Source organism: Nannobrachium achirus (genome assembly GCF_963921795.1).
Source record: "Nannobrachium achirus genome assembly, chromosome: 3".
Lineage (NCBI taxonomy): Eukaryota > Metazoa > Chordata > Actinopteri > Myctophiformes > Myctophidae > Nannobrachium > Nannobrachium achirus.
The window spans coordinates 30,553,422-30,578,296 of NC_137812.1; the positions used below are offsets into that span (position 1 = coordinate 30,553,422).

Below are 24,875 nucleotides of genomic sequence, written 5' to 3' on the forward strand. Positions count from 1 at the left end.
GCAAAATTTGAGTTACAAATGTTCACTTAAAAAATACATATATTCAAAGATTTGCGCACATTTTCACGACTTTTCAAAAATAGCAGATCTACAAGCTCGCAGCGCGGCACTCGGTGCCGCGCTGTGAGCTTGTATATCTGCTATTTTTCAATAGCTAAAGTTACTAGGGCCCCTCCACCTTGGGCCCTGGTAACTCAGTCCCACTTTCCTACCCCTTGTGACGCCCCTGTGTGTGTGTGTGTGTGTGTGTGTGTGTGTGTGTGTGTGTGTGTGTGTGTGTGTGTGTGTGTGCCCATGTCTGTCTGTGCGTGCGTGCGAGCATACATGTGCTTGCACCTGAGAGTTTGCTCATCAAACTGCAAAGGAAGAAAATATAACCACCCAGAGGCTTTCGTTTGGGCTTAATCATAAGCTGTCAAAAAATAAACAAACCTGTGAGCTGCACAGACTGTGCTGTCGAGTAAAAAAATAACATTTGTGTTTTTTAATTTTGTATTATTATGATTAGGTTTTTAACCACATCTGCCCTGATGTCCCTGGGCATGTCATTATTATTATTATTATTATTATTATTATTATTACCCATATAAATGGGCTGTATCATATTTTGTTGTGAGCTTGGTCTGCTATATTCGCTAATTGTCATTCGACAAGTGCAGTGTAAAGAAGAGCTTAAAGCACAATGGCCAGTCCAGACCTTGGTATTATTATGTTTTCTTCTTCCCCAATTCCAAAGCAAAGATGAAAGGCTGACAGGAGAGACTGAGGCACAACAGAAAGACTTCTGGTGGGAATTCAATCCCCGGCTAGAAGGGCTTTTGGTGCTTCGGAACAACAACCTCCACCATTAGAGGAAAACTTCCAACGGTTCTTGGCTTGAGCACAGCACAGGGGGATAAAGTTAAATGAATGCTGCAAAAGTCTTCATATTTTTTAATAAATGAGGGCAACTTTCAAAAGTTATCAAGATAGCGTTGGGGGGCAACATTAGTCATAACCCAGCTTCCAAAACCTCATCACTTTCAACGAGCCTTTATTGACGGCTGTGCTCATTTATCATTCCTCAACTCCTAATTAACTCCTGTGTGTCCTTGTGATAAGCAGAGGACTGTATATTGTGCATGCATGCGTGCGTGCGTGCGTGCGTGCGTGCGTTCGTGCGTTCGTGCGTGCGTGCTTGGACACACGTGTATGTGTGTGCGTGTGAACATACCTGAGGCAGAGCCTGTACCACCGTGTCGAGAAGAGCTCTCATTCCAGTCGCCATCTTCAACAGCTTCAACACTGGAGAGAGAGCAGAAGGTGAGCCCGAGTTACCATTAGAGAGTGTGTGTGTGTGTGTGTGTGTGTGTGCAGGAGCGTCACAAGGGGGGCAAAAGTGGGACTGAGTTGAGGTGGGGGGGCCTTAATTATTTACTTTAGCTATTGAAAAATAGCAGACATACAAGCTCACAGCGCGGCACCGAGTGCCACGCTGTGAGCTTGTAGATCTGCTATTTTTGAAAAGTCGTGAAAATCTTCGTGCAAATCTTTGAAAATGGGTATTTTTTAAGCGACCTTTTGTAACTCAAATTTTGATTCTGGGGGGTCCCTCCGTCCCTGGAACTAAATATTTTGAGATGGGCGTCCGTGGCCAAATACATACCATGTTGGGGGTCCTTCACATGAAAAAGTTTGAGGACCACTGACATAGAAACAGAGGTTTTTCAAAAAACCTTAGAAGGATTTGAAATATTCAAAACCTTGCACAAATTTTCACGATTACATTTTCCCTTATGAAGAACATTCATGGGGGGCCCGCAGTGAATCCTTGTACCCAGGGCCCAGAATTTGGTGCGACACCCCTGTGTGTGTGTGTGTGTGTGTGTGTGTGTGAGAGAGAGAGAGAGAGATAGGGAGCGAGAGAGAGAGAGAGAGATAGGGAGCGAGAGTGAGAGCGAGAGCGAGAGAGAGAGAGAGAGAGAGAGAGAGAGAGAGAGAGAGAGAGAGAAACAATCAATTCACCCAGTGATAGAGAGATCCTATAGAATTCCCAGTGGTCCAATTTCCGGGGAATATGTGGAAAAGCCATGTGTGGCCATTGACCAGGGAAAAACCAGAGCCATATTGTTATAGAAAACAGCAACAGCTGATAGAAGATTCATACCCACTACCAAGCACACTGGAGGCAAAGCCCCCTGGGAGCTGGAGTCCTCCATGGAGAGAGCATGCCTGCTGCAACCATGAATAATCAAACAGGAATATAGTGGACAGCACAGCCTCAACAGGCAGCTAACATGCAAGACAAGCAACATAAAAAACAAACAAAGCCCTACATGTATACGCTGCACAAATACATTATTTTAAATCAAACTTTTCTCATTAAATGTTTGTAAAGTGTAGACAGATTTAGTATTCCCACTTTACTCACTGAGCTACTTAATGAGAGCAACTTCGGAGAGCTGTGACGTCATCATACATTCTCTTTCGATTCCTTCTTTCCTTGCGCCTGACGGGCTAGTTAACATTCACTGGGTGTTGGAACAACTAAGAGGAGAGAAATAAAAAATATCCACTAAAGTAGTGTGTGTAGACCCCACACTCCTTCAAATAGCCTAGTGCTCCTGCCCTGTTAATTCCACCCATCGGCTGTTGTTTAATTAGCATATTACCCATGGGCCCATTCAGTGGGTCCCTGGGCAGCATTACACAGGCAGAGGGTGGCGATGAGAGGAGGGGGATTAAGTGCGATTGTAGTAATTAGCCTTTCTTCCCCTCTGTGAGAAGTTAAGACTGCAGAGAAACGACAGGCCAAAGAACGTATATGGCTGGCTTTCATTTGAATAACAGGGTTTATTGGAAATAATGGGAACAGTATGGGAGAGATTAAAAGAGAAACGGGATGCCGGCGGTCTCTTCATTCACAGAATGGTAAATGGTGCATTTTTATATACAGCGCCTTTCTCAAAAGAGCTTCACAATGTGCACGACATTCACCCATTCACACAACGACCTGCTGATCGGGAGCAGTTAGGGGTTCATCATGTGTCTTGCTCAAGGACACTTCAACCAAACCTGGGGATCGAACCTTCCGATTCCCAAGCAGCTGTTGCTCTACCTCCTGAACCACTGCCACTCGACAAAGAAGAGGTGAAGAGGGGGATCATGTACATGGTCTGGTCCAGTGGTTCTCAACCTACTGCATGGGTCGCAGCAGAAATTGTGAATCTACATGCTCACAACGCGTTGCGAGGCGTTGTGGGCATGTAGATCGTCTATTTTCACAATAGAATCGTGTTCAACAAAATGTAATGCCTCAACTACTCCAACTCCAAGTAGTACTCGTCACGGTGGGGGTCCCCAGTTCAAGTATGATTATTTTGGGGGTCCTGAAAAGGTTGAGAACCACTGGTCTAGTCTGCAAACCGTGTGTGTGTGTGTGTGTGTGTGTGTGTGTGTGTGTGTGTGTGTGTGTGTGTGTGTGTGTGTGTGTGTGTGTGTGTGTGTGTGTGTGTGTGTACCTCGTGCTATCCTTAGCACCCTCATGATCCTGATGATGGTGGGGTTGATGGGGAGGGAAGCGTTGATCTCAATCTCCTCCAGGATGATCCCCATCACTGACAGTAACACTATGGCCAGATCTAGCTGGTTCCACCTAACACACACGCATGCACGCACGCACACGCGCATACAAACACACGCACACGCACGCACGCGCACACACACACACACACACACACACACACACACACACACACACACACACACACACACACACACACACACACACACACACACACACACACACACACACACACACACACACACACACACACACACACACACACACACACACAAAAATACATTATAGTCTAGTTCTGAAATGCATGACACATCCAACGGCATAAATGATACCATTGCCATGGAGAATACTCAATTCTGGTTGACTGAAGGGTGCACATTATTATTTTCAGATTAGTGCACAGCTGCAGTGTCATCACCATTCTAAATGAATAGGCATAATATGTACCGCATTAAGTTACTAAGGCTGACTTTGGCTACAAAAGCTATCTTTAAAAACAACATCGATTTAATCTTTTAAACTCTTTGGTGATTTATTGGTGAAAACTCATTCTGTTAAGAGTGGTTCCCCTGACATCACAGTGACATCAGAGCATGATGTCAGAGCGACAAACCCATAGAACTACAGACGAACCCATAGAACCACAGTGTCAAGCGTGAGGCACAGAGATACGTGGACAAGATGTGACGGTTTTCATAGTGTACTTGTGACACCCACAGCCACAACATCAGAGGGATCGCACACAACGATCTGGTAACACAAACCCATAAGACAAATATGGGTAAATTCTCCTTCTACAACACTGCCACCCAAGTGTGGAATTCCTTGACTATACTTCCCTTAAAACATGTACCGGTAGGTCGCTGGCCTCCTTCAAGACTGCCCTGAAAACTCATCTTTCAGGAGGCCAGAGGCGGAGGTAGTTATCACTTCTCCCATAGACAGGTGAGAAGTGAGCCCTTACCTTAGCCCCACCCCCGTGTCTCCCCTACCCTGTACATACACTGTTTTGTATAACTGTGATGATGTTTGTATGTTTTTTAGTTTTTTGTTATTTGTTATATCCATGAGTTGAATAGCTGGGACTTCCGACGTAAAAATACGTGCTGTCCTAGACTGCATCACAATGTCGAACAGACCATACCAGCAAGCAACACCACCAAAGGTCTAGAACAAATAGTCAATAGTGCTTCTAACCACAGGGCACAGAGTTCTAAAAGCACACAAAAAACAAAGCAGAGATAGAAAGAATGAGAAAGAGACAGAGTGGAAATGAGAAAGGAATAGCCAGAGAGAGACTGATCGAAAAAGGGAGATAGAGAGGCAGTCATAGCCTAAGCAATACATTAGGTTTTGAAGGAATATGAAAAATGTCTGCTTTACAAAAGACAGTGAGGGTGAGTGAGAGACAGTCAGTGTGAGAGAGCGAGAGAAAGTAAGGCACAGCATGTTAAGACATTCATTTGGGGCACAAAAGAGAAGAAATATCCCACTCTTCAAGAACAGCCAATACTTTCATGCCAGAGATAGAGACGGCATTATAACTGATCCAGCACACGCACACGCAGGTTTTCTGGCAGTAGCGTCTAGCAGAATGTGAAATCAGAATGACTCGTTCCTGACTCATAACTATACATTAGGACAACAATATTATGACAACAACAACAAAAGCAGTGTTGTGAATATGGGATGAACTTTCACATCAATTAGATCAAGTGCTATGGAGGGTAGCCTACAGATGTGTGCAGTTGCAGTTACAGATACAGACCACAGACATACATACTGTACATGATTCAAGCTACAATCCCGGTCTTATTTGAATTAACCAAACGTACATTTTAACAGGTCTGTATTGTCGAGTATGTTAATGCAATACAGCGAACACATCTGCAGTGGTTGGATATGGACTCCCTACTCTTCCAATGAGAAATGTCGACCCTGATGTTGGTTAAGGACACAGATGGTGCTCTGGATTGGGCGTTAGATGCACTGCCGTCGTCCATATGGTAGTTTGGTGTTTGGGAACGAGAGACCACAGATATAAAACTCATTGTAGCTTCATCTGTGTCAGTGTCAGAAAGAAGTGCACATGCCAATGAGGTGAAGGCAATGGACAATACATTAACTAATCAAACAAATAGCAAGAAACCCCTCATAATTACAGTGGCATTTATTACTGCACCAACATCTCAGCTATGAAGACGCCCTGATGAAGGCCTCATCAGCCAAAATGTGGCTTGCGGTAATAAATGCCACTGCAATTATGGGTTCCAGTCAGAACACAAGATGAATACAATTTATTGCAAAATAGCATTTTATTTGGTTCTGCCTCCCTGAAGCTCTGTATAAAATATTTGCAAGCAGGACACAGAAAGCTCAGAGGGCCTATAACCCCCCGTGAGGCAGAACATAAAGATACTCATAAATTAAGAATGAAGAATCATAACCTGCATCGAGTGACATGCTGACATAAAAGACCGAAATTATATTGTGGGATGAGGCTGGGAGTTTAGCTGTATATTCTGTATAATATGGCTTGCCTGAACTACAGTATCATGATACTCTAAGACAAGGGTCTTCAACAGGGGGTCCGGGACCCCTAAGGGGTCCTCAGAGATTCTGAGAACTTTAGCCAAAAATAGCTTTTGGCTTTTGGCAAAAGGTTTGGTGTAGAGGGGAAAAAGAGCAGACTAAGTACTGAGTGAAAGGTCAAGTTTATTAACTAAGTATGGATGGTTCCAGTAGTTAAATATGAAAAATACAAATGGACATGAATCCAAAATAAACTAATGATTGTGCTGTCAAACAATGAAACTATGGAATCTCTGAAATGGTTGTGGGGATCCCTGCTTCATCTCTCTCTCAACTAAGGGGTCCTTGGCCTGAGAACGTTGAAGACCCCTGCTCTAAGAGCTACACATTCTCACTCAGGCTCAGGTCATAATGTGGTGAGGAGTTGCACACAGTCTACTGCTGCGTCAGACGTTTGACACGGCACATATTGTCAAAGTGCTTTTGAACGTTCCCGCCCGGCAGTCCCATGTACTGATGTACTTCCTCACTCCCGACTCCTAATAGGTTAATGTGCCAGTAAATCCATTTAAGTCGAAACGTTGGTTAAATAAATTATTTGCATCGTGGCTGAAGAGTGTGCGGCCTCTTCCTTCTCATTCAGTGTTATCTGCGTGGTCAGCACCTAACTCACTTAGGTGTGCGCTCCTCCTTGTGTGTTTTCAGTAAATCCATTTAAAACAAGGCACGGCACACCGTCATGAAGTGGAAGGGAGTGCACGACCGTGCTGAGCAGTGTGATGTCTGCTTCTGGCGACTCGGTGCCTCTCCGAGTGGCATAGTGATTGAATCGTAAATCATTTCATCATCACCTGCCATGTCAAAGTGTCACATTTACAAAACACAGTACATGCACGAGTGAAATCATTCTGGGTGAATTGATGAAGTCATCGAGCATGTAAGCTGGCCGAGCGCGGACGTTCTATGATCCAGAAGGGCAGGGATACAAGCCGATGAATCTCGTCGGCCAATACCGATCTCTGTGCCTGCCTCCCTCTCCCCCCCTCTCTCTGCTCCTGTCAGCTATTCTGCTGCCGACTGCTGCTAAACAAGGAAGTGAGTCGCGGTGGAAAACGAGTGATAAATCTTAGCGATTTTGATCCTAACAATGAATATAAGCATAAATAAACCAGAACAATGGATGTAAAAGGTTACAACCACAGTTACAAGGGGGCTGACCCAGGCGTTTCTTCTTGAAATGCCTGGATCCCGAGGCTATCGAGAACGCAGACTTGGACCTGTTCCAGTTTCACACACAAACGCCAACACCATGAACAGTGTAGGCCTTGTCTAATAATTACTACAACGCTCCGTCACAAGGAACTGATGAGAAGCAGCAACAGATGGAGTAATGAAAGAAGGAATGAGTCAAAGGAAGCACAAATTATGAACGCACGCACGCTCTCACACGCGTACAACATAGCAAGCCTCAAAGCATGTACAGCCATAGGTAGAGCATTAGCGTTTTGCTTTTCTAATTTGGAACATCACAGGTATTCACAGGAGAGGATCAGTTCTTTTCATATATTCCGACACAGCAAACACAGCCCCTCGCAGCAATAGAGGACCTCGTTCGTACCTTTCCTTGAAGAAGCGCCGGAGGCCAAAGGCGACCAGCTTGAGCGATGCCTCGATCACAAAGGTGGTGGTGAAGAAGTAGTTGCAGTACTTCAATGCCAAACTTAGAGACTGAGAGAACGACAGAGAGAGAGAGAGAAAGAGTTCTAAATCCTCAATACGTTAAAAAATAAAATAAAAAATAAAACGTTTTATTCAAGAAATGTAATAAAGAATTCCTCTTGCTATATCAACATACTGTATAAAATGACACAGATGCTTTCCCGGTTTTAAAGGTTAGGCAGATAAATCCTGGTCAGACCTAATCTCTTTTCGTTCTTGGGGGTAGGGTTTAAAACTGTATTGCTTGGGTAATATTATTTATCTTTTAACAGTCTTCCTGACTAAACAATTTTTAAAGTTCAAATTGAATATCTGTGTGAGAAGGATTGTGGTGTTTGTGTTGGCATTATGGGAGCTGTTTATCATGGCAATGAAGCCTATTTACTCTTATCAAACTGGAATGAAGGAGAGGCTTCAACGGAACAAATTGAATTCGTTCTAAGACAGGCACACATCAGACAAACAATTTTCAAAAAACACAGCTATATTTAGTCCAAACACGATGCACCACAAAGTGTGTACAGCTCTTCATAATGTGTTTATCACAGCCTCATATACCGGTAGTCACAAAGTCAACAAGAAAGATAGAATTCGATCAACATCTTCACCATTGCACTAATGTTTGACTCATGTCTGAGCTCGTTCCACGCATCACACACCAGTGGTGTAAAGTAACTAAGTACATTTATTCAGTACTGTACTTAAGTACAAATTTGAGGTACTTTTACTTTACCTGAAGCATTTCCAATCTTCAGCCCTATCCACAAGTTTCCAAAGTCCCATCGTGCATTGCGCAGAAGGTGTGCGTCAGTTTTCGGCGGAGTGATCTACAAGCTCACAACCGTTGCATTTGCGACGCGACTTGAGCTTTTGTCTGCTGTTCTCCGGAAGTGTCCCACAGATAATTCTACAGTAAATTATCGCGGAAACAGGTGGATAGGTACATTTCGGCCATTTGAAAATAGCAGATCTACAAGCTCACAATGTGTCGCATTGCGAGCATGTAGATCTGCCATTTTCAAAAGATGTGTATACATCTTTACATTTGAAAACTTGTGAAACGCGACATTCTGCATATTCCGTACTTTTACTTTTGTCCTGTGCAGTAACCTAGAGTCATGTATTCAGCTTTGTGTAGGAATGTCACCAGCTGTGTCTAGCTATTGATAGTTTGTGTACCGTAAACAGAGTGACGTCTGCTTGCAATCTGAAGACAGACGCAAGTATGCGATCTCTGACCAACAGAACGACAGAATGTGCCTTTGAAACAGTATAAAAAGTAAGCAAAATGTAATGTGTGTGTGTGTGTGTGTGTGTGTGTCCGATCACCGAGCCGGAGGGCTGCTCCACTGGAGCTTAGCCTAGGCCTCCGCTGCATCCTGCTTGTACTCTACAATAAACCTGTCTGGAAACCTCGAACCACATCTCTGTCTGCATCTCTGCCTGCATCTCTCCTGTCTCCTCTTAACTTCTCCTCCAAGCAACAAAGGTTGAGAATGGTAGTTATCTCAACCTCACAGTACTCCAGGTCTGTTTTAGACTTTGTGTAGTCTAGAATATACTTCATCCTGTAAGTATATTTTGATACCAATACTTTTGCACTTTTACTCAAGTACATTTTGAATCCCGGACTTTTACTTGTAACAGAGTATTTCTACATTGCAGTATTGATACTTTTACTCAAGTACAAAATATATATAGTACTATTTACACCACTGTCACACACACACACACACGCATGCACTCACGCATGCACGCACACACACACACACACACACACACACACACACACACACACACACACACACACACACACACACACACACACACACACACACACACACACACACACACACACACACACACACACACACGTAGTCAGGTATACCTGTGGCTGGCTGTAGTGCTCCAGGGACATGGTGATGACGTTGACGCAGATGACCAAGGTGATGACCAGGTCCAGGTAGTGGCTGGTGCACAGGGTATGGATGGTTAGCCGGGCCTCGCCATACGACGCGTAGTACGGCACCTTCTGGGCCTCTGTAGACAGGGGGTCAGAGATCAGAAAGAGAGATAGAGATAGATAGAGATAGAGAGAGAGAGAAGAAGAGAGAGCAGAGATGGGAGGTGTGGGGTCAGGCACGTGCACGTGCACACATACCAGTAGACATCAAAGGGGGCTTGAGCCCCTGCCCTTTTACCCGCCTGTAAAAAGTGCCCTCTCCAGAACATGAATGCAGTTTTTACTATGTTGAAATAAATGCAAATGCCATACCTGAAGGCAGCATTCAAAATAATTGCCTCCAAGTAGACCGGTAAATATAATTTCGGATGATCATGTTTTAGGGGGTAAAACATGCACTCTGTCTCGAAAAGAGAATGGGCATGGAGTTAACATTATAGCTAAATCATCCACTCAACCACTTACATCCTGTTCACTTCGTTAACCGGGGTTCTGTACTCGGTCCCCTCTTTTATTTCCATCTATGTCAGTCTCACAACAACGCCCTGCACTGTGTTGTGAGCTTGTAGATCTGCTATGCTGAATGTCCACCTATTATGATGCGCCCAGAATAGTGACGCTAAGGTTCATGTGGTTAATTAAACCATGTAATATCTGCAAACAGGATTAAAGTAACTTGGGAGATAATATATTAATGTGGCGTTGGGAAGAGGGATACACAGCCAGAAGGCACGGCTATAAACCTTGTCAACTCCCAAAGCCCAAAAGTTAACTCAATTTAACTTTGTCTTGTTTTATGTTCGACAGTGTGTTTTTGAAAGACTCCTTCTTGTAATTAAGATTCCGCCTTATGCTTCCATGTCTTGCTTGATTTCTCACTGCTCCGCTCCCTCTGTCTCATTGAATTTGCCTCTATCGAATGCGTGTCATGTGAACCCCCGGGGGATTATTCCTCATTTACAATGTCCATCCACGCAGCACTGTACAGTATCTCTGCCCCTTTCTTCTCTGGATGTCATAATTGGTCTCCCTATCGTCCCTCTTTAAAGGACTGTCAAGTTTAGTCCATTGACTTTGACTCAGTGTATACCACCAGCAAGTTTCCAAACATACCGTAGTAGTTTGTTTAGATTTTTTGAGGAAGCATCGTTCTGTCTGTTCTGTTCAATTTAGCACGGTATGATAAATCCTGTCTGTAGAGCCTTGATAGTCCAACACACCAAAAGTATCAATACAGCAATATAGAAATACTCTGTTACAAGTAAAAGTCTGGAATTCGAAATGTACTTGTTAAAGTACCAAAAGTAAAAGTTTTCAAATCTACAACATAACTAGTAACCAAAGTTGTCAAATAATTGTAGTGGAATAAAAGTACAATATTAGCCTTTGAGATGTAGTGGAATAAAAGTATTGGAAATTGGAAATAAAGTGCACATTAAAATTGTAGTAAAGTACAGTACTTAAGTAAATGTACTTTGTTACTTTACACCACTTCAATACCCAACATTTCACTGTGTCGTTATTTTCGTCACAAGAGGAAGAGATATGGACAAGTGACGCGAGACGAGACCTGGAGCCACATTTAAGCTCAGCATGTGGTTTATCCGCCACGGCATCTCCATGACTTATTAACAACACAGTGATGTTCAGCCAGCCAACAACACTGACAGACTTATTCAGATATCTCTGACATTTTAACGACTTTGGACAAAATGAAAACAAACGAAACTGAAAAATAAGGCCATCAAAGCCAAAGCTGTGAACCGACGTGTCGACGGCGGTATGGTCCTTTAACTTTCTCCCTCCTCCATCTCACAACCCCTTTTGTCTTGATGTCTGTCTCTTTCATCTTCCATTCTGTTCTTCTCTTCCCTCTCTGCTGCCCGACCTTCCATCCCCAGGGGCGTCACAAGGGGGGCAAAAGTGGGACTGAGTTACTAGGGCCCAAGGTGGAGGGGCCTTAATTATTTTATACTTTAGCTATTGAAAATTGCAGATATACAATTTTTGAAAAGTCGTGAAAATGTGTGCAAATCTTTGAATATATGTATTTTTTAAGAGAACATTTCTAACTCAAATTTTGCTTCTGGGGGGTCCCTGGAACTAAATATTTTGAGATGGGGGTCCGTGGCCAAACAGATATAATGTTGGGGGTCCTTCACATGAAAAAGTTTGAGCACCACTAACAGAGAAATAGCAGATCTACAAGCTCGCAGCGCGGCACTCAGTGCCGTGCCGCGCTGTGAGCTTGTATAGCTTGTACCCAGGGCCCAGAATTTGGTGTGACACCCCTGGCTGCTCGTCTTCATTTTCTTCGCGTACCTCCGCCATTTCTCATCCTACTGTTTTGCTTCCTCCACCTGGCCTCCTCCATCACTCGTTTCATCTCTCCTCCCGTCTACAGTCTACCCTCTCTGTATCCTTGCACCTCTCAAGTCTCTGCTCTTCATCTCTCCATCTCTCTCTCTCCCTCCCTCCCTCAACCTCTCATCCCTGTCATCCATCCCTGATCATTTTTCTCCCTCTCAGCTGGCAACCATACTTTGGTGTGACCGTACCCTAACAAAGTATTTCTATATTGCAGACAGTAAAACATTAACATTTGAGTACTTTTGCCACCACTGCCTTTTACCCACCAGGCCCTTCATCTTCTCCTGTCCCTCCTTCATCTTCCACGTGCTGCAGTAACTACGTACACGAATTTCACTGAAAAATGTGTTACAGCTGATCAGCCAAATGAGATATAGAAATATAAGTGATATTACACTGATTGTATATCTGTTCTTGAGCTAATTGTTCATCCCTGAATATCATGAAGGCTAATTTGACCTTTGGGCGACACAAATAAGTCGGTGTGTCCGAAAACGTAGTTACTGCACTCTGCCTTTGTAGGGCAGAGTAAACAAACCAACATTAAGTTTAAGTGTATAGAGGGTATCTGCACATTTCTAAAGTGACAATTAAAGGACTTTTTAATACCTATAAAATGAAAAATTAAACATTGGCCAATTTGTAAAATATTAGAGGCAGAAATTGTGAAAATAGCCGATCTGCGAGGCGTTGTGAGCATGTAGATCGGCTATTTTCACAATAGAACCATGTTATACAAAATGTTATGCCTCAACTCTCAGTGCTCGTCAGGGTGGGGGGTCCCCAGTTAAAATATGATTATTTTGGAGTGCGCGGCACGAATAGGTTGAGAACCACTGCTGTAGACACTGGACAAAGCCGGATGCACCACGGTGCCCGTCACTTACTCCTTCTCTTCTTCTCCAGGCGCCGCTGGCGCTTCTCCTCGCGCAGCCGCGCCTCCTCCACCTCCTGGTGCTGCCGGCACTTGTGGAAGTTCTCCACCACCACGCCCACAAACATGTTGAGGACGAAGAAACTGACGATGAGCAGGAAGGAGATGAAGTAGAGCAGCATCCAGGGGTTGTAGTTGATCGACGGCTGGGGGATAGCGGGAGGAGAGGAGAATGTGTAGAGCAAGCATCAGAACAGTGGTGGAAAAAGTACTCACATTATGGGAATGGAGTGGATTTGTCGCAAATAATAGTAAGCATACATTTTAGGCCCCCTACCCAGCCCGAAAACATCTGGTCGGATCGGGTATGGTCGGGTTTGGGAAGAATTTGAGAACTCTATCACAGAGTAAAAGTAATAAAATAAAATAAAAATATACAGTATTTTATTTTTTCATTGAGCCCGATGCCTTACCCGGCCCAACTAATTAGCATACATTTTAGGCCCTACCCTACATATGGTCGGGTTTGGACAGAATTTGAGAACTCTACTCCATTTCCATTGAAATGCATTGGCAGAATCCGCTTATCAGCTGGCAACCATATTTTGGTGTGACCGTACCCTTACAAGTAAAAGTCAGGAATTAAAAATGTATTTGAGTAAAAGTATAACAGTGCTGGCATCAAAATGTACTTAAAGTACAGAAAGTAAAAGTGCAAAATGTTTGAAAAAGGCAGAGCCTTTAGCCTAGGTACAAAATAGGGCTAAAGTGGATTAATGTACTGTATGTCTTGTAATATAATCATTTATATCAGCAAAGTACTGTAAATAGTAAATAAGGTTTTCAAATAATTGTAGTGGAGTAAAAGTACAATATTTGGATCCGAGATGTAGTGGAGTAGATTGAAGTAAAAGTATTGAAATAGGAAATACTCAGGTAAAGTATACTACTTAGTTACTTTATCAATGGATCAGAAAAAATGGCAGGGAGAATGATGGACCAAAAAAAAGGAAAAAAAAGAAAAGGAAAATAAACAGTGAGAGGTGATTGGTCAGAGATATATTTCATGTGCTTCTACATTTTCTGTGATAAAACCAGAGATGAGAGTTGCACTCTTCTTTCAAAGTTGAGTGGACCGTGTGGGATAGCAATAATGAATTTTCCTTCAGAGGAACGTCATCCAAAAGGAAGCAATGTGGAGAACAGATTTAAAAATATGTCATCTATAATTAATATAGAAACACGCCAGATAACTACTTTTGTTGTCCACGTCAGACACTATTAGTCGCAAAATTGTCCACTTTCATCTTTTTGTCAGACTCATAGCTTTAGAGAATCATTTTCAATTTGGGGAATGAATGTAGAACATTCAAAGCATGGTGTGGGGCAGAGGTACACGTAGAATGAATCATTCAGAGCCAGCACTCTTCTCCCTGTGGAGGGACCAAACGGACTCGCAGCATAATACTCCTAATTGATTTTATAATAGATTTTCAAATGCAGCCAATTCTAACAGAATGGGTTCACTTTGTAGCTCCCCATTCAGTACGCTTATGTAAGATGTGTCGGTCTTCTGACCTCTGTGTGAATGTGAGTTCTAGCACATTCACACCCATGCTAGTTGGTGGCTATAAATTAAAGCTACATATTCCATACGTTTTAAGTCCTGTTATCTCTCTGTCGCAGCGGTTAGAGGTAATTGCAACAGTGTCCGAACTACAATAAAGGTAGCAGCGCACCCACTACCTTTATTGACACCAGAGTTCTCAATGGAAAAGTAGGGAGACCACCTCCAACCACTGCAGATGTGCTAGTTATATTCACCATACCATATATTCAACATACACTACCATTCAGATAAGGGATTTAATTTAAGTTTCAGATTGTAAAGATACCATTTTGCAAACTTATTTCAGTCTTTATAACAACTTAAGCTCTATTAAAAGATAAATAATAATAACTAAATAGCTCCCAGTATTGATATTTTTTGGAAATGTTTTGAAATTGTTTGCCTATAATAACATTCCCAAAACAGGGATATACAAGTGGTTAATGTCATACCTGCTGGTCTATGCCCACAGCGTCCAGCCCGTGGTACATTATGTTGACCCATCCATCCTTAGAGGCCAGGACAAACAAGGACATCAGTGCCTGGAGGAACATATATGCATACACAATCACATTTACACATTCATGTTCACAGACCCATTTGCATGTCAACCCATCCATCTTCATCCACTTATAGCTCGAGTCGGGTCATGACAGTTTGATTTGTTAGACCAGTGTTTCTCAAACCACTATTAAAGCCGTGCAATAAAGGGAAACAAGCAAGACCGCATCTAACAACATCCCGTCTTTCTCTCATACCTGTCCAAGGTTGTCGAAGTTGTACTTGTGATGAACCCATCGATGGTTTGACATCAGACAGTCTGATTTGTTAGTGATGTTCTTCACGTCTAAGCCCACACAGTAGAAGAACTTTCCTTTGAAGAGCTTGGGAGACACAGACAGATCACGCACGCACGCACAGGGGCGCAAACACACACCACGCACGCACGCACGCACGCACGCACGCACGCACGCACGCACGCACGCACGCACGCACGCACACACGCACACACACACACACACACACACACACACTTTATTTCACCACATACAGTAAATGTAGCGACATCAAATACCAAATATAAATATTCACTTTAGCACGTTTTTTAAGTTAAAGTTGTATATAAACCTGTATATCACCATACTGTATGATAACAATAACCCATTTTTCTCCAGCTTAAGCTCCTCCAGAGCAAGGACTTTATCAGAGAGATGTGTAGAGCAGAGGGAAATATCTCTGCCCAAAAACACATGACATGAATAACATGGGAAAGCATCTACTTTTTTCTGTGCTTTTAAGGGATAATGGACACTTAGTCCCAAAATTGACCATTGATCACAACCCCTCCTCCGTGACACCTGTGAATGTGTTTTTGTTATTTTTAGTCAAGCTTTTAGTATGACTGTGGAGTGCCTGGTGTTTTCTGTCTGTCTATTTGCGCCTTTCTCATCTGCTCGGTCTCTTACCCTCTCTGGTCTCTCTCTCCCCTCCAGACCTCTAATGCAATGGTTCTGTCACTACCTTACTGTACATCCAGTACTTGAAATCTGTGTAAATTCAGTCAGTGAGCCAGTCACTCCATCAGTCACAAACAGCAAAAGCCTTCGCGCTCACGCACGCACGCACGCACACACACACACACACACACACACACACACACACACACACACACACACACACACACACACACACACACACACACACACACACACACACACACACACACACACACACACACACAGTCAGGGAGTATCAGATTGACAGTGGACACCATAGGGTTTATCAGGCTTCAACATCACTATTGATCACAGACAAGAGAACAGTCCACATCCTCTCTCTCTCTCTCTCTCTCTCTCTCTCTCTCTCTCTCTCTCTCTCTCTCTCTCTCTCTCTCTCTCTCTCTCTCTGCTCATCATCAGCACCTGCTCATCACCAGCAATCAGCACGCAGGGCTATCATCAATTATAATTTGATTGGAGGAGTATGACGCCATTGGGACTTTTATGCATCACTCTGCTCCAGGTGTTCCAGATAACCGTTAATTACATTAACGGCCGCTCGCTATCCACCTTAGCTATATTGTAACAAACTTTGTACCGCAAGGATGTATATTTTCCCACAAGTAACTTTTGGATTAAATAATGAATGGTCATCACAGTAGAGTACGAGTGGGAAGGAAAGAAGGCTGGATTAGAATAACTCATATCACCAAACACATCTAATGTCAACATACTCTTATTTCACTGGTTGCACAATAAATGGAAACGGCAAAATCCAAAGTTGATGCCTGGCCTGTGGTAACACGTGGACCGACAATAAAGCAAGCCAGTGTGAAAATGTTGGTTGGCACTGCATTGGTTGTGCGAGATAAATGATTAAAAAGCAAACAAATAATAATCTTTTGTCGCTTGTTACTGTTCTTTATTGCTATGTTTGTAACTGTTGTTGTATAAAAAACAATACCAAATGAGAGGGTTTAGCTGCAGCCCGCAGGCCGAATGCTGAAGATAATCTTAAGTCATCTTCATGACACTACAAGTGCCCTCCGCCAACAGCCAGTGCCCACCAGATCACTGTGCTATCCACAGATTACCTGCCTGCCCACCAGGGGTGTCGCACCAAATCCTGGGCCCTGCATGGGTACAAGGATCCACTCACATTTGGTGCTTTAACTATTGAAAAAAAGCAGATATACAAGCTCACAGCGTGGCACCGAGTGCTGCGCTGCAAAATTTGAGTTACAAATGTTCGCTTAAAAAATACATATATTCAAAGATTTGCACACATTCTCACGACTTTTAAGAAATAGCAGATCTACAAGCTCGGTGCCGCGCTGTGAGCTTGTAAATCTGCAATTTTTTCAATAGCTAAAGTATAAAATAATTAAGACCCCTCCACCTTGACGCCCCTGGCTGCGCCAACAGCAGCGCCCGCCATGCAGATCACTGTGCTATTCACAGATTACCTGCCTGCCCGCTTGCTTCACCAGTCTGCCAAGCCGCCTGCCGGCAATTTCCTCTGCCAAGCCACCACCTGGATATCCACATCTCTGAGCTCAAACACCGCAGGCTGCCGCCGTCTCTTAACCCCTGCCAGGTTTGAATTAAGACCTTATTTGCACCCACAGTACACTATTTTTGCTTGTCAGCGTCTGCAACTGCATGGGTTCTGCCTTGATCCGTGACAGCAGCACTTTCACTATCAAGCCCGATTCACAGATTTAGAGAATCAAATTGGATTGAACACAGTTGCTAAAGGTACAGTCTGTCCTCGCCACGGCAGCAAGGTGTCAATGGTAAGATCACCGTTTTTCAACAGGAGAAATTAAGAGACAGAATTGTGACGAGAGAGAGAGAGAGACCTCTGAACATTATGGTTGCCTGTCCTAGAGGCAGCTATGTCATCACCAGTGTGCTTCTTCTCGGTCTGGTGTCCCTCCCATAGAGTCTCATTACGAGAAATTATTTTCTAATTTCCAATCAAATGGGGTTTGCACTTTTGGAATTTCTATCTGGAAAAGATATGTAATTGCTGTTTTGCCGACAATGTTTTGATGCGCTGATGGCTACTGACTGGGTAAAGGAATCTGTCTGTCAAAGTGAGTTGTCTATGGCCGGGTCCCAGACTCTCCCCTTGCGGGAGGGTCTGGCTGTTGCGAGGCTAAGAGGCTGCTACAGGAGAGAAACATATTGGTTTTGTGTTACAGGGACAGTCACCTGATTGAGATCATTTGACCAAAACACTGTACTTTAAATTCACTGCCATGGACGCCTTAAAACGTTCAACAGAATCCGACGCTTCACCGCCATGGATGTGTTAAGACGTCAAACAGCGTTTCCGGTTTTAAACCCTAGACTGTGGTCTCCCGCACCCAGGAGTGATGCAAAGACTTCAATTCCCATGATGCATCTGGAAATTACGTCATCCCCAAAAAATACCCTTTTCTATGGACCATAACAAAAGCAAGGATGATCGTGATTATAATTCTTCTTTTCCAAGTGAAAGAAAAGACGTTCATTTTTTTCTTGTTTGTACAGTGTTGCCAGGCCTCAAAAGTTTACATTTGTTTCTTTTAAACCGAATGACATTAGATATACGGTAGAAACTGGAATAAACGATTTATATAAAAAGTCCACACTTTTCAATATCCAAGCTATAATGGTTTTTACACTTTTAATGGCAGGCAGGTAAGAGGAGGACTTTTCTATACAGTAGCTGTTTTTTTTGTTTTGTTTTTTGTTTTTTGGTTGGATGTTTGGTTGACTTTACTTTCATGAAGAAAATGTTGAAAAGGCACCAGCTTCCATTGAAAAATATGTTTGGCAAATGCAGATATCCCAGGTTTAGTCTACTTCTTTGTTTGGATGAAAGCTACGGCATAACATTGCAGATTATGCACACAATTACTCGCTATAAAAGCTGAAAACTTGCTGTTGATGCATTAATGATGATGTTTACCTGGACGTCAAGAATGCCAAAGATGATGAAGGAAGCACAGCAGATAAGAACAACAACGTCTGGTACCGTTAGAGAGCCTGCAGTGAGCTGCACGACGTGCACGTACTGTAATACTAGCTAATATATTTGCTTCAACTATAGTCCCTCTCTGGGCCAATTAAAATACGGCAGAGAATCCATCTAAATACTTTAACACTTGTGAGATATTTTATTATGGTTCTCCCTAGTTGTACTCAATGTGAGTTGACCACTATCCTGGCCCCCCTTACTAATCTGCACAGTTTTGCATGGTTAGTATCTGACCTTGCATGCTAGCACATTTTATTGTATTCTCTTTGTTGTTTTGCTACTAATGTTTTTGCTGTTTAATTGTTTTTATATTGATGTTTTTTGCTGTATGACTGTTTTAATGACTTGTTGTATTGTTGTGAAGTGCACAGAGACCCCTTGGGGTGACGATTGCACTATAAATAAAAATAAACTGAAACTGAGATGTGCCTGATAGAAGAGCAGAAAACCTGTTGGCTATTAGGGCTGTGTTGATGCATGATGATGATGTTTACCTGAACGCCGAGGATGCCAAAGATGATGAAGAAAGCGCAGCATATGAGGACGATGTTGCCAATAGGTTTAAGAGAGGTGATGAGGGTCTCCACCACTAGCTTCAGACCTGGAGCCCTGCTGATCACCCTGTGAGGGGAAGAGAGAGAGAATGAAATAAAAGGAGAGAAACAGAGAGCAGAAATACAGAGTAAGTATCAGAGACAGGAAATTGGGATCAGCGAAAACTGTACAAATGGTCCAAATAATAAAAAATATTGCGACCATCTCATTATTTAAGCTGTAGTGGGCCCTCCTCACCTGAGGGGGCGTAGTGTCCTGAGCAGTCTAAGAACTCGAAGGACCCCTAGGATCTTTGCCCCGCCCGCCATGGACACCACAATGTCAATCAGAGACACAAAGACCAGGAAACCATCCAGAATGTTCCAGCTGCTCCGCAGGTAGGCCTTCTCTCCCACGTACAGACCCATGGACACCACCTGAAGAAAGGCAGGGAGAGAAGCATGGGTAGCAAGCCTTTTCCATAGTACCCAGATGGCCCTATAATTTGAAGCTGGAACAGAGTGCAGACCACAACATCTGGGTGTCAGGAATTTGGCCTGCCTGCCTGCCTGCCTGAAAGGAGGTTTGGCTCAAAAAAGGGTCAAATTCGTTCTCCTTCCCCTACCGAAGGCCTTAAAGCAGATCTGCAACGGGCCGGGGCCCCGCGGGTACCCGTTTGACGGGTGAAAACGGGCGGAATATATACTATTATGAATTTGCGGGTAGGAGGACGGGCAGTGCGCTACTAAACACGGGCGGGCGTCATTTTATTGTGAAAATCAGACAACTGTTTCTGCCTAAACAACGTCACTGGAGCGCACACATTGAGTAGCTGGACAGAACCACAGCAAGCATACAGCACTGTTTCCGCTAAACGTCAAGTCACTGTCACACTCACATGAGCGCTCGAGTGCACACAGTCACAGTGAGCAGCAGCCTGCTGCTGGCAGGACACAACCACAGCACGCACTAGCACGTTAGCCCTTGTTCTCATCATAGCAAGGGTGGTTTAAAAGGCTATCTAAAAGAATTAAGAGTGGCAGCCGACCTGGCGTTTATGTAAATACTGTATATTGCGGCGCAAACACTAAGGACAGCATGCGGGCACTTGATTAAGTGCGATGCCATTTGGAAGCATGCACGGATGGCTGTAGGCTATTTACTTTAATGTATGTAATCACAAGTAGATGGGCGGGCGACGGGTCTGGCTTAGATTTTTATTTAATCACGGGTAGCGGGTCGGTCCACGGATTAATGACGGGTTGTCAAAATCGGACCCGTGCAGGACTCTTCCTAAAAGGAGTGTAAATCCCTATCTTCCTTCCCCTAAAACGGCACTGAAAAGCCATAGAGGTGGCTGCTACTCGAAACTGGTAAAGGAAAACAAAGCCTATCCTTACCTTCCCCTGACCTTTCTATTGTAAATACCTGCATAGTACTGTGTTCTATTTGTCTTTCATTCTGACCCCAACTGAAACAAGCCCAAAAGCATTTTTGAGGCATCCTTTTAGTTGACCTTGTACCAGTGAACTGAACTGTCCTTTACCTTTGCCTATACAAACTTCTAATCAATCAATCTTCAATCAATCAAATCAATCAGGTGTTGAGTGAGGGTTGCATGTGTTTGTTGTTCGTTCTCCAGTCTCCAGCTCCACATGTGCCCTGGCCCTGCCTAACTGTCCTGTCACACCGCTGTCGTCACACCCACTCATCATCTCATTCCGATTCAACTAGTCGGACAGACAATCAGACCTGCGCCTCATCTGTTAATCAGTCTCGCTACTATCTAGCGTCTCCTCCTTCTCCCGTTCTCTGCCAGGTTGTGTCTTGTGTGTATTCTGTGGATTCTCTCCAGGGTCTTCTGTGCTCACTCCAGTCTGCCTGCAGTATAAAGCCTGTTTACCTGACCTACAGGTTTACCCTGTATCTGTTTCACCTGCTTTCGGTTGTAGATCTCTGCCTGAATTTAGAGATTGTTTTTTGCCCGCTGTCTTATTTGGACACTGTTTGCCGGAGCTTCATTTCTGGCCTGTACTAACTCCACTTCTTTTGCCTTTCGATTTGGGCTTAATTTGCTGCATGGATTACTGTAGTTTTGGAACTGCACTCTCCGACTCTGTAACTGTGAACAGTGATTTTGACCCTAAAAGACCCTGTTTATTCTACTACTATGTGTCTGTCCACCTTTGGGTCCTAATCTGTGTCTGACACTGGATAAACACATCAGCGTTAAACCCCACATTCTGATTCTGTCAGACCTTCTTTGGAGGATCTGCCAATTACTCCTACCTCTAGCGAGCTTATATGATACTTGCTACAGCTAAATCAACAAATGTTGAAGGTATTCTGTGTGGACTTAAGATTTAACATTAAGTGAATTGTCACAGAGATCAGAATCCTGCTAGCCTTAGACAAAGAAACGGTGGACAGTTCCAATGTGTAATAATTTTTCATTATTAAATCAACAAATTCTTTCTCAGCTCATTATTTTTGTATTACTGGTGTCTTGCACTATAAAGTCATACTGTAGCTGTCAAGTCCAGATTATTGGGTCTATGTTAGAAGAGTCATTTGGGATAATGAGCAATAAGTGTGTGTGTGCGTGTGCGTGTGTGTGTGTGTGTGTGTGTGTGTGTGTATGTGCGTGCGTGCGTGCGTGCGTGCGTGCGTGCGTGTTTGTGTGTATACACATACCGTATGTACTATGTGTTTGTCCTTGCCCGTTCGAACAGTTCTCCGAATTATGTGCAGTTTGTGTTATGGGGTGTGCACAGTATATGAGGGATTGAATGTAGGAGTTGGAGAACCCAGATGTATCAGTGATGTCAGTTATCTCCAAATTTGGCAGACAGGCATTCGGTTGTTTATTAGTTGGATATACACACACACACACCGCATTCTCACATGTACAGTAGGATGCACAATCTCCCAAAAATGCTATTATCACTGAACAAAATTATTGCTCGTTATTCCTAACATAGACCGAACTTACTGGACTTATTAACACGGTGAACACGACATCCACAAGTCTGAGGCAGGGAGACCTTGGCCTTTCACCTTTTCGACCCAAAGGTTAATTATCACCTTGGAGCAACTAGCCCATTGATTATACCCACAGATTTTCAATAAAAGCAGACAGACAGACAGCCAGGAATGATTACAATTCCCTGCCATGCATTGCTGCGGCAGGACAGGATAAAAAATGAATACGAGGAATTGGCATGGTTGAATGGAAAGGTCTGTTGAGACAGGTGTTTGTGCACACCATCACTCAGCTGCAGCTGCTGAGTTCTTTGCAGGCAGAGCCACGGGAGACATAAACTGAAGGAAGAGTTTGAAATGACAGAGTAACCATGACTGGGCAAGAGAAAGAGAAAGATACAGATATATATATATATATATATACAGGTATATATATATATATATATATGTCGGGTGAAAACCTTGTCCAAAACCGTTTGTTTTGCATTTATCATTTTAAAAATGATTTAAGCTAACAAAAGTAGTGAAACAGCAGATCTACAAGCACACCGCGAGGCGTTTTCTGCTTGTAGATCGGCTGTTTTCACTACTTTTGTGCGATGGCCATATGATGAAGCATTGCTTTACTTTGCAAAAATATGTACACATTTGAAACTTGGAGATACAAGGTTTCTGCCCGACAGTGACGATATATATATATATATATATATATATATATATATATATATATATATATATATATATATATATATATATAATATATATACCGTATATATATATATGGAGAGAGAGAGAGAGAGAGATAGCGGGGCAGATAAATGCATTTTTGCACTAAAATACTTCAGAAGTGGAAAGAAACCTAAAACTTTTCACAAGTACTCCTTAGGGGTTATTCCTATGATACAACACATTAGACACTGAAAAATCAAAATGGTTGCCATGTTTCCAAGATGGCTGCCTCTGAACAGTACGCCAGCCAGTTAATGTCCGATTTTCATAATATTAGAGTTGTTTTGTAGGTTTTAAAACATCCTGAGTTCATTTATTACACTTTTAAAGCATCCAGAATAACCTTTCTGACTTTTGGTTGGGGTCTTTCCTCACCTGGGACCCCCCAAACAGACCCCTGAGCCTATCTCAGTAATCGCATTGCTCCTGCTCCAGAGCAATGTTAAATTAGATCATAACTGAAGCATTTAAGTTGTTGTAACTGGGCTCTGAAAGCAAAAATGAGTAGTAGCAAATAACCAGGGGTCTTCCACAGGGGGTCCGGGACCCCTAGGGGGTCCTCAGAGTTACTACAGGGGGCCTGCCGAATCTTGATGGGGACGTTTTTTTTCTTTTTTTTAACTGTTTTTATTAGTATTCTCAGTATTATTTATTACATTTTTGTGTTAGACAGACAGGTTCACAGGTGTTACTGCAGGGATTGCAAGAATTAAGGTATTGCAACTTCTCACTTTGGGCGCGCAGTCTAACCATTTATTGCGCTGCACTCACACTGACAACACAACACACACACACCTCTTTGTTATCATCACCCCAAAACCCGCACCCTATCCTCTTAAAGAGCTCACGGTCAATTGTACCCAAAGAAATTCACTACTATACATGTCGTCCCTAATAGTGTTGACAGTTTCCACTATAGCATTTGCAGGGAGGAGAGTGCAAGGCAGGTTATTGTTTGAGCAGCTGCACCGTCCCTTGTAACCTGCTTTGCAGCCACATTTGGTGAGCTCTAGTACTGCCTTTGCAGCAGGGAGGGCAAGAAACCTGACTGGACATACCCTCCACTCTCTGAATTCCATCTATTTTTTTCAATTGATGGAAGCTCAGGGCAATATGTCAGGTATGACAAAGTAGGCATCATAATACGATACCTTCATCAAGGGACATGATTTTGAGGAAGTGCAAACACATGAAGAGGCTGATAACCCGATCCCTTATCAAGTCCTTGCCTCCGGTACAAAAAAAGGAAATTTATATATTCGAGTGAGTTCAAGTTATTGGATGTTACAAATGTCAGAAGGGTTCCTTTGCGTACATAGTTTTTCAGGTGCTGACTGGGGAAGAACATTTGTTGGAATCACCAAAAAGACATGGGTCAATGCCTACTTGATGATGATGATGACCAAGACATTAACCGCTTCAAGTACCTTGGCAAGGTCATTGGCCATTCCTCCTGAGCTTATAAATGGTGAGC

The 24,875-nt window shown here is 43.2% G+C and overlaps 1 protein-coding gene across 1 annotated transcript in view; it reads right to left on the reverse strand.

Annotated features, from left to right (window-relative positions):
- The window catches only part of LOC308282166 (voltage-dependent T-type calcium channel subunit alpha-1I-like), a gene marked incomplete at its 3' end in the record, with an annotated part of 234,626 nt that overhangs the window by 42,286 nt on the left and 167,465 nt on the right, over nt 1-24,875 (reverse strand). Inside the window, exons 21-29 of the mRNA XM_080722510.1 lie at nt 19,949-20,127; nt 19,651-19,777; nt 15,388-15,513; nt 15,082-15,171; nt 13,034-13,226; nt 9,702-9,853; nt 7,713-7,822; nt 3,501-3,634; nt 1,214-1,284 (exon numbers count right to left, since the gene is read on the reverse strand). Of these exons, the coding sequence (XP_080578636.1) occupies nt 1,214-1,284; nt 3,501-3,634; nt 7,713-7,822; nt 9,702-9,853; nt 13,034-13,226; nt 15,082-15,171; nt 15,388-15,513; nt 19,651-19,777; nt 19,949-20,127 (1,182 nt within the window). The remainder of the gene's footprint in view (nt 1-1,213; nt 1,285-3,500; nt 3,635-7,712; nt 7,823-9,701; nt 9,854-13,033; nt 13,227-15,081; nt 15,172-15,387; nt 15,514-19,650; nt 19,778-19,948; nt 20,128-24,875) is intronic.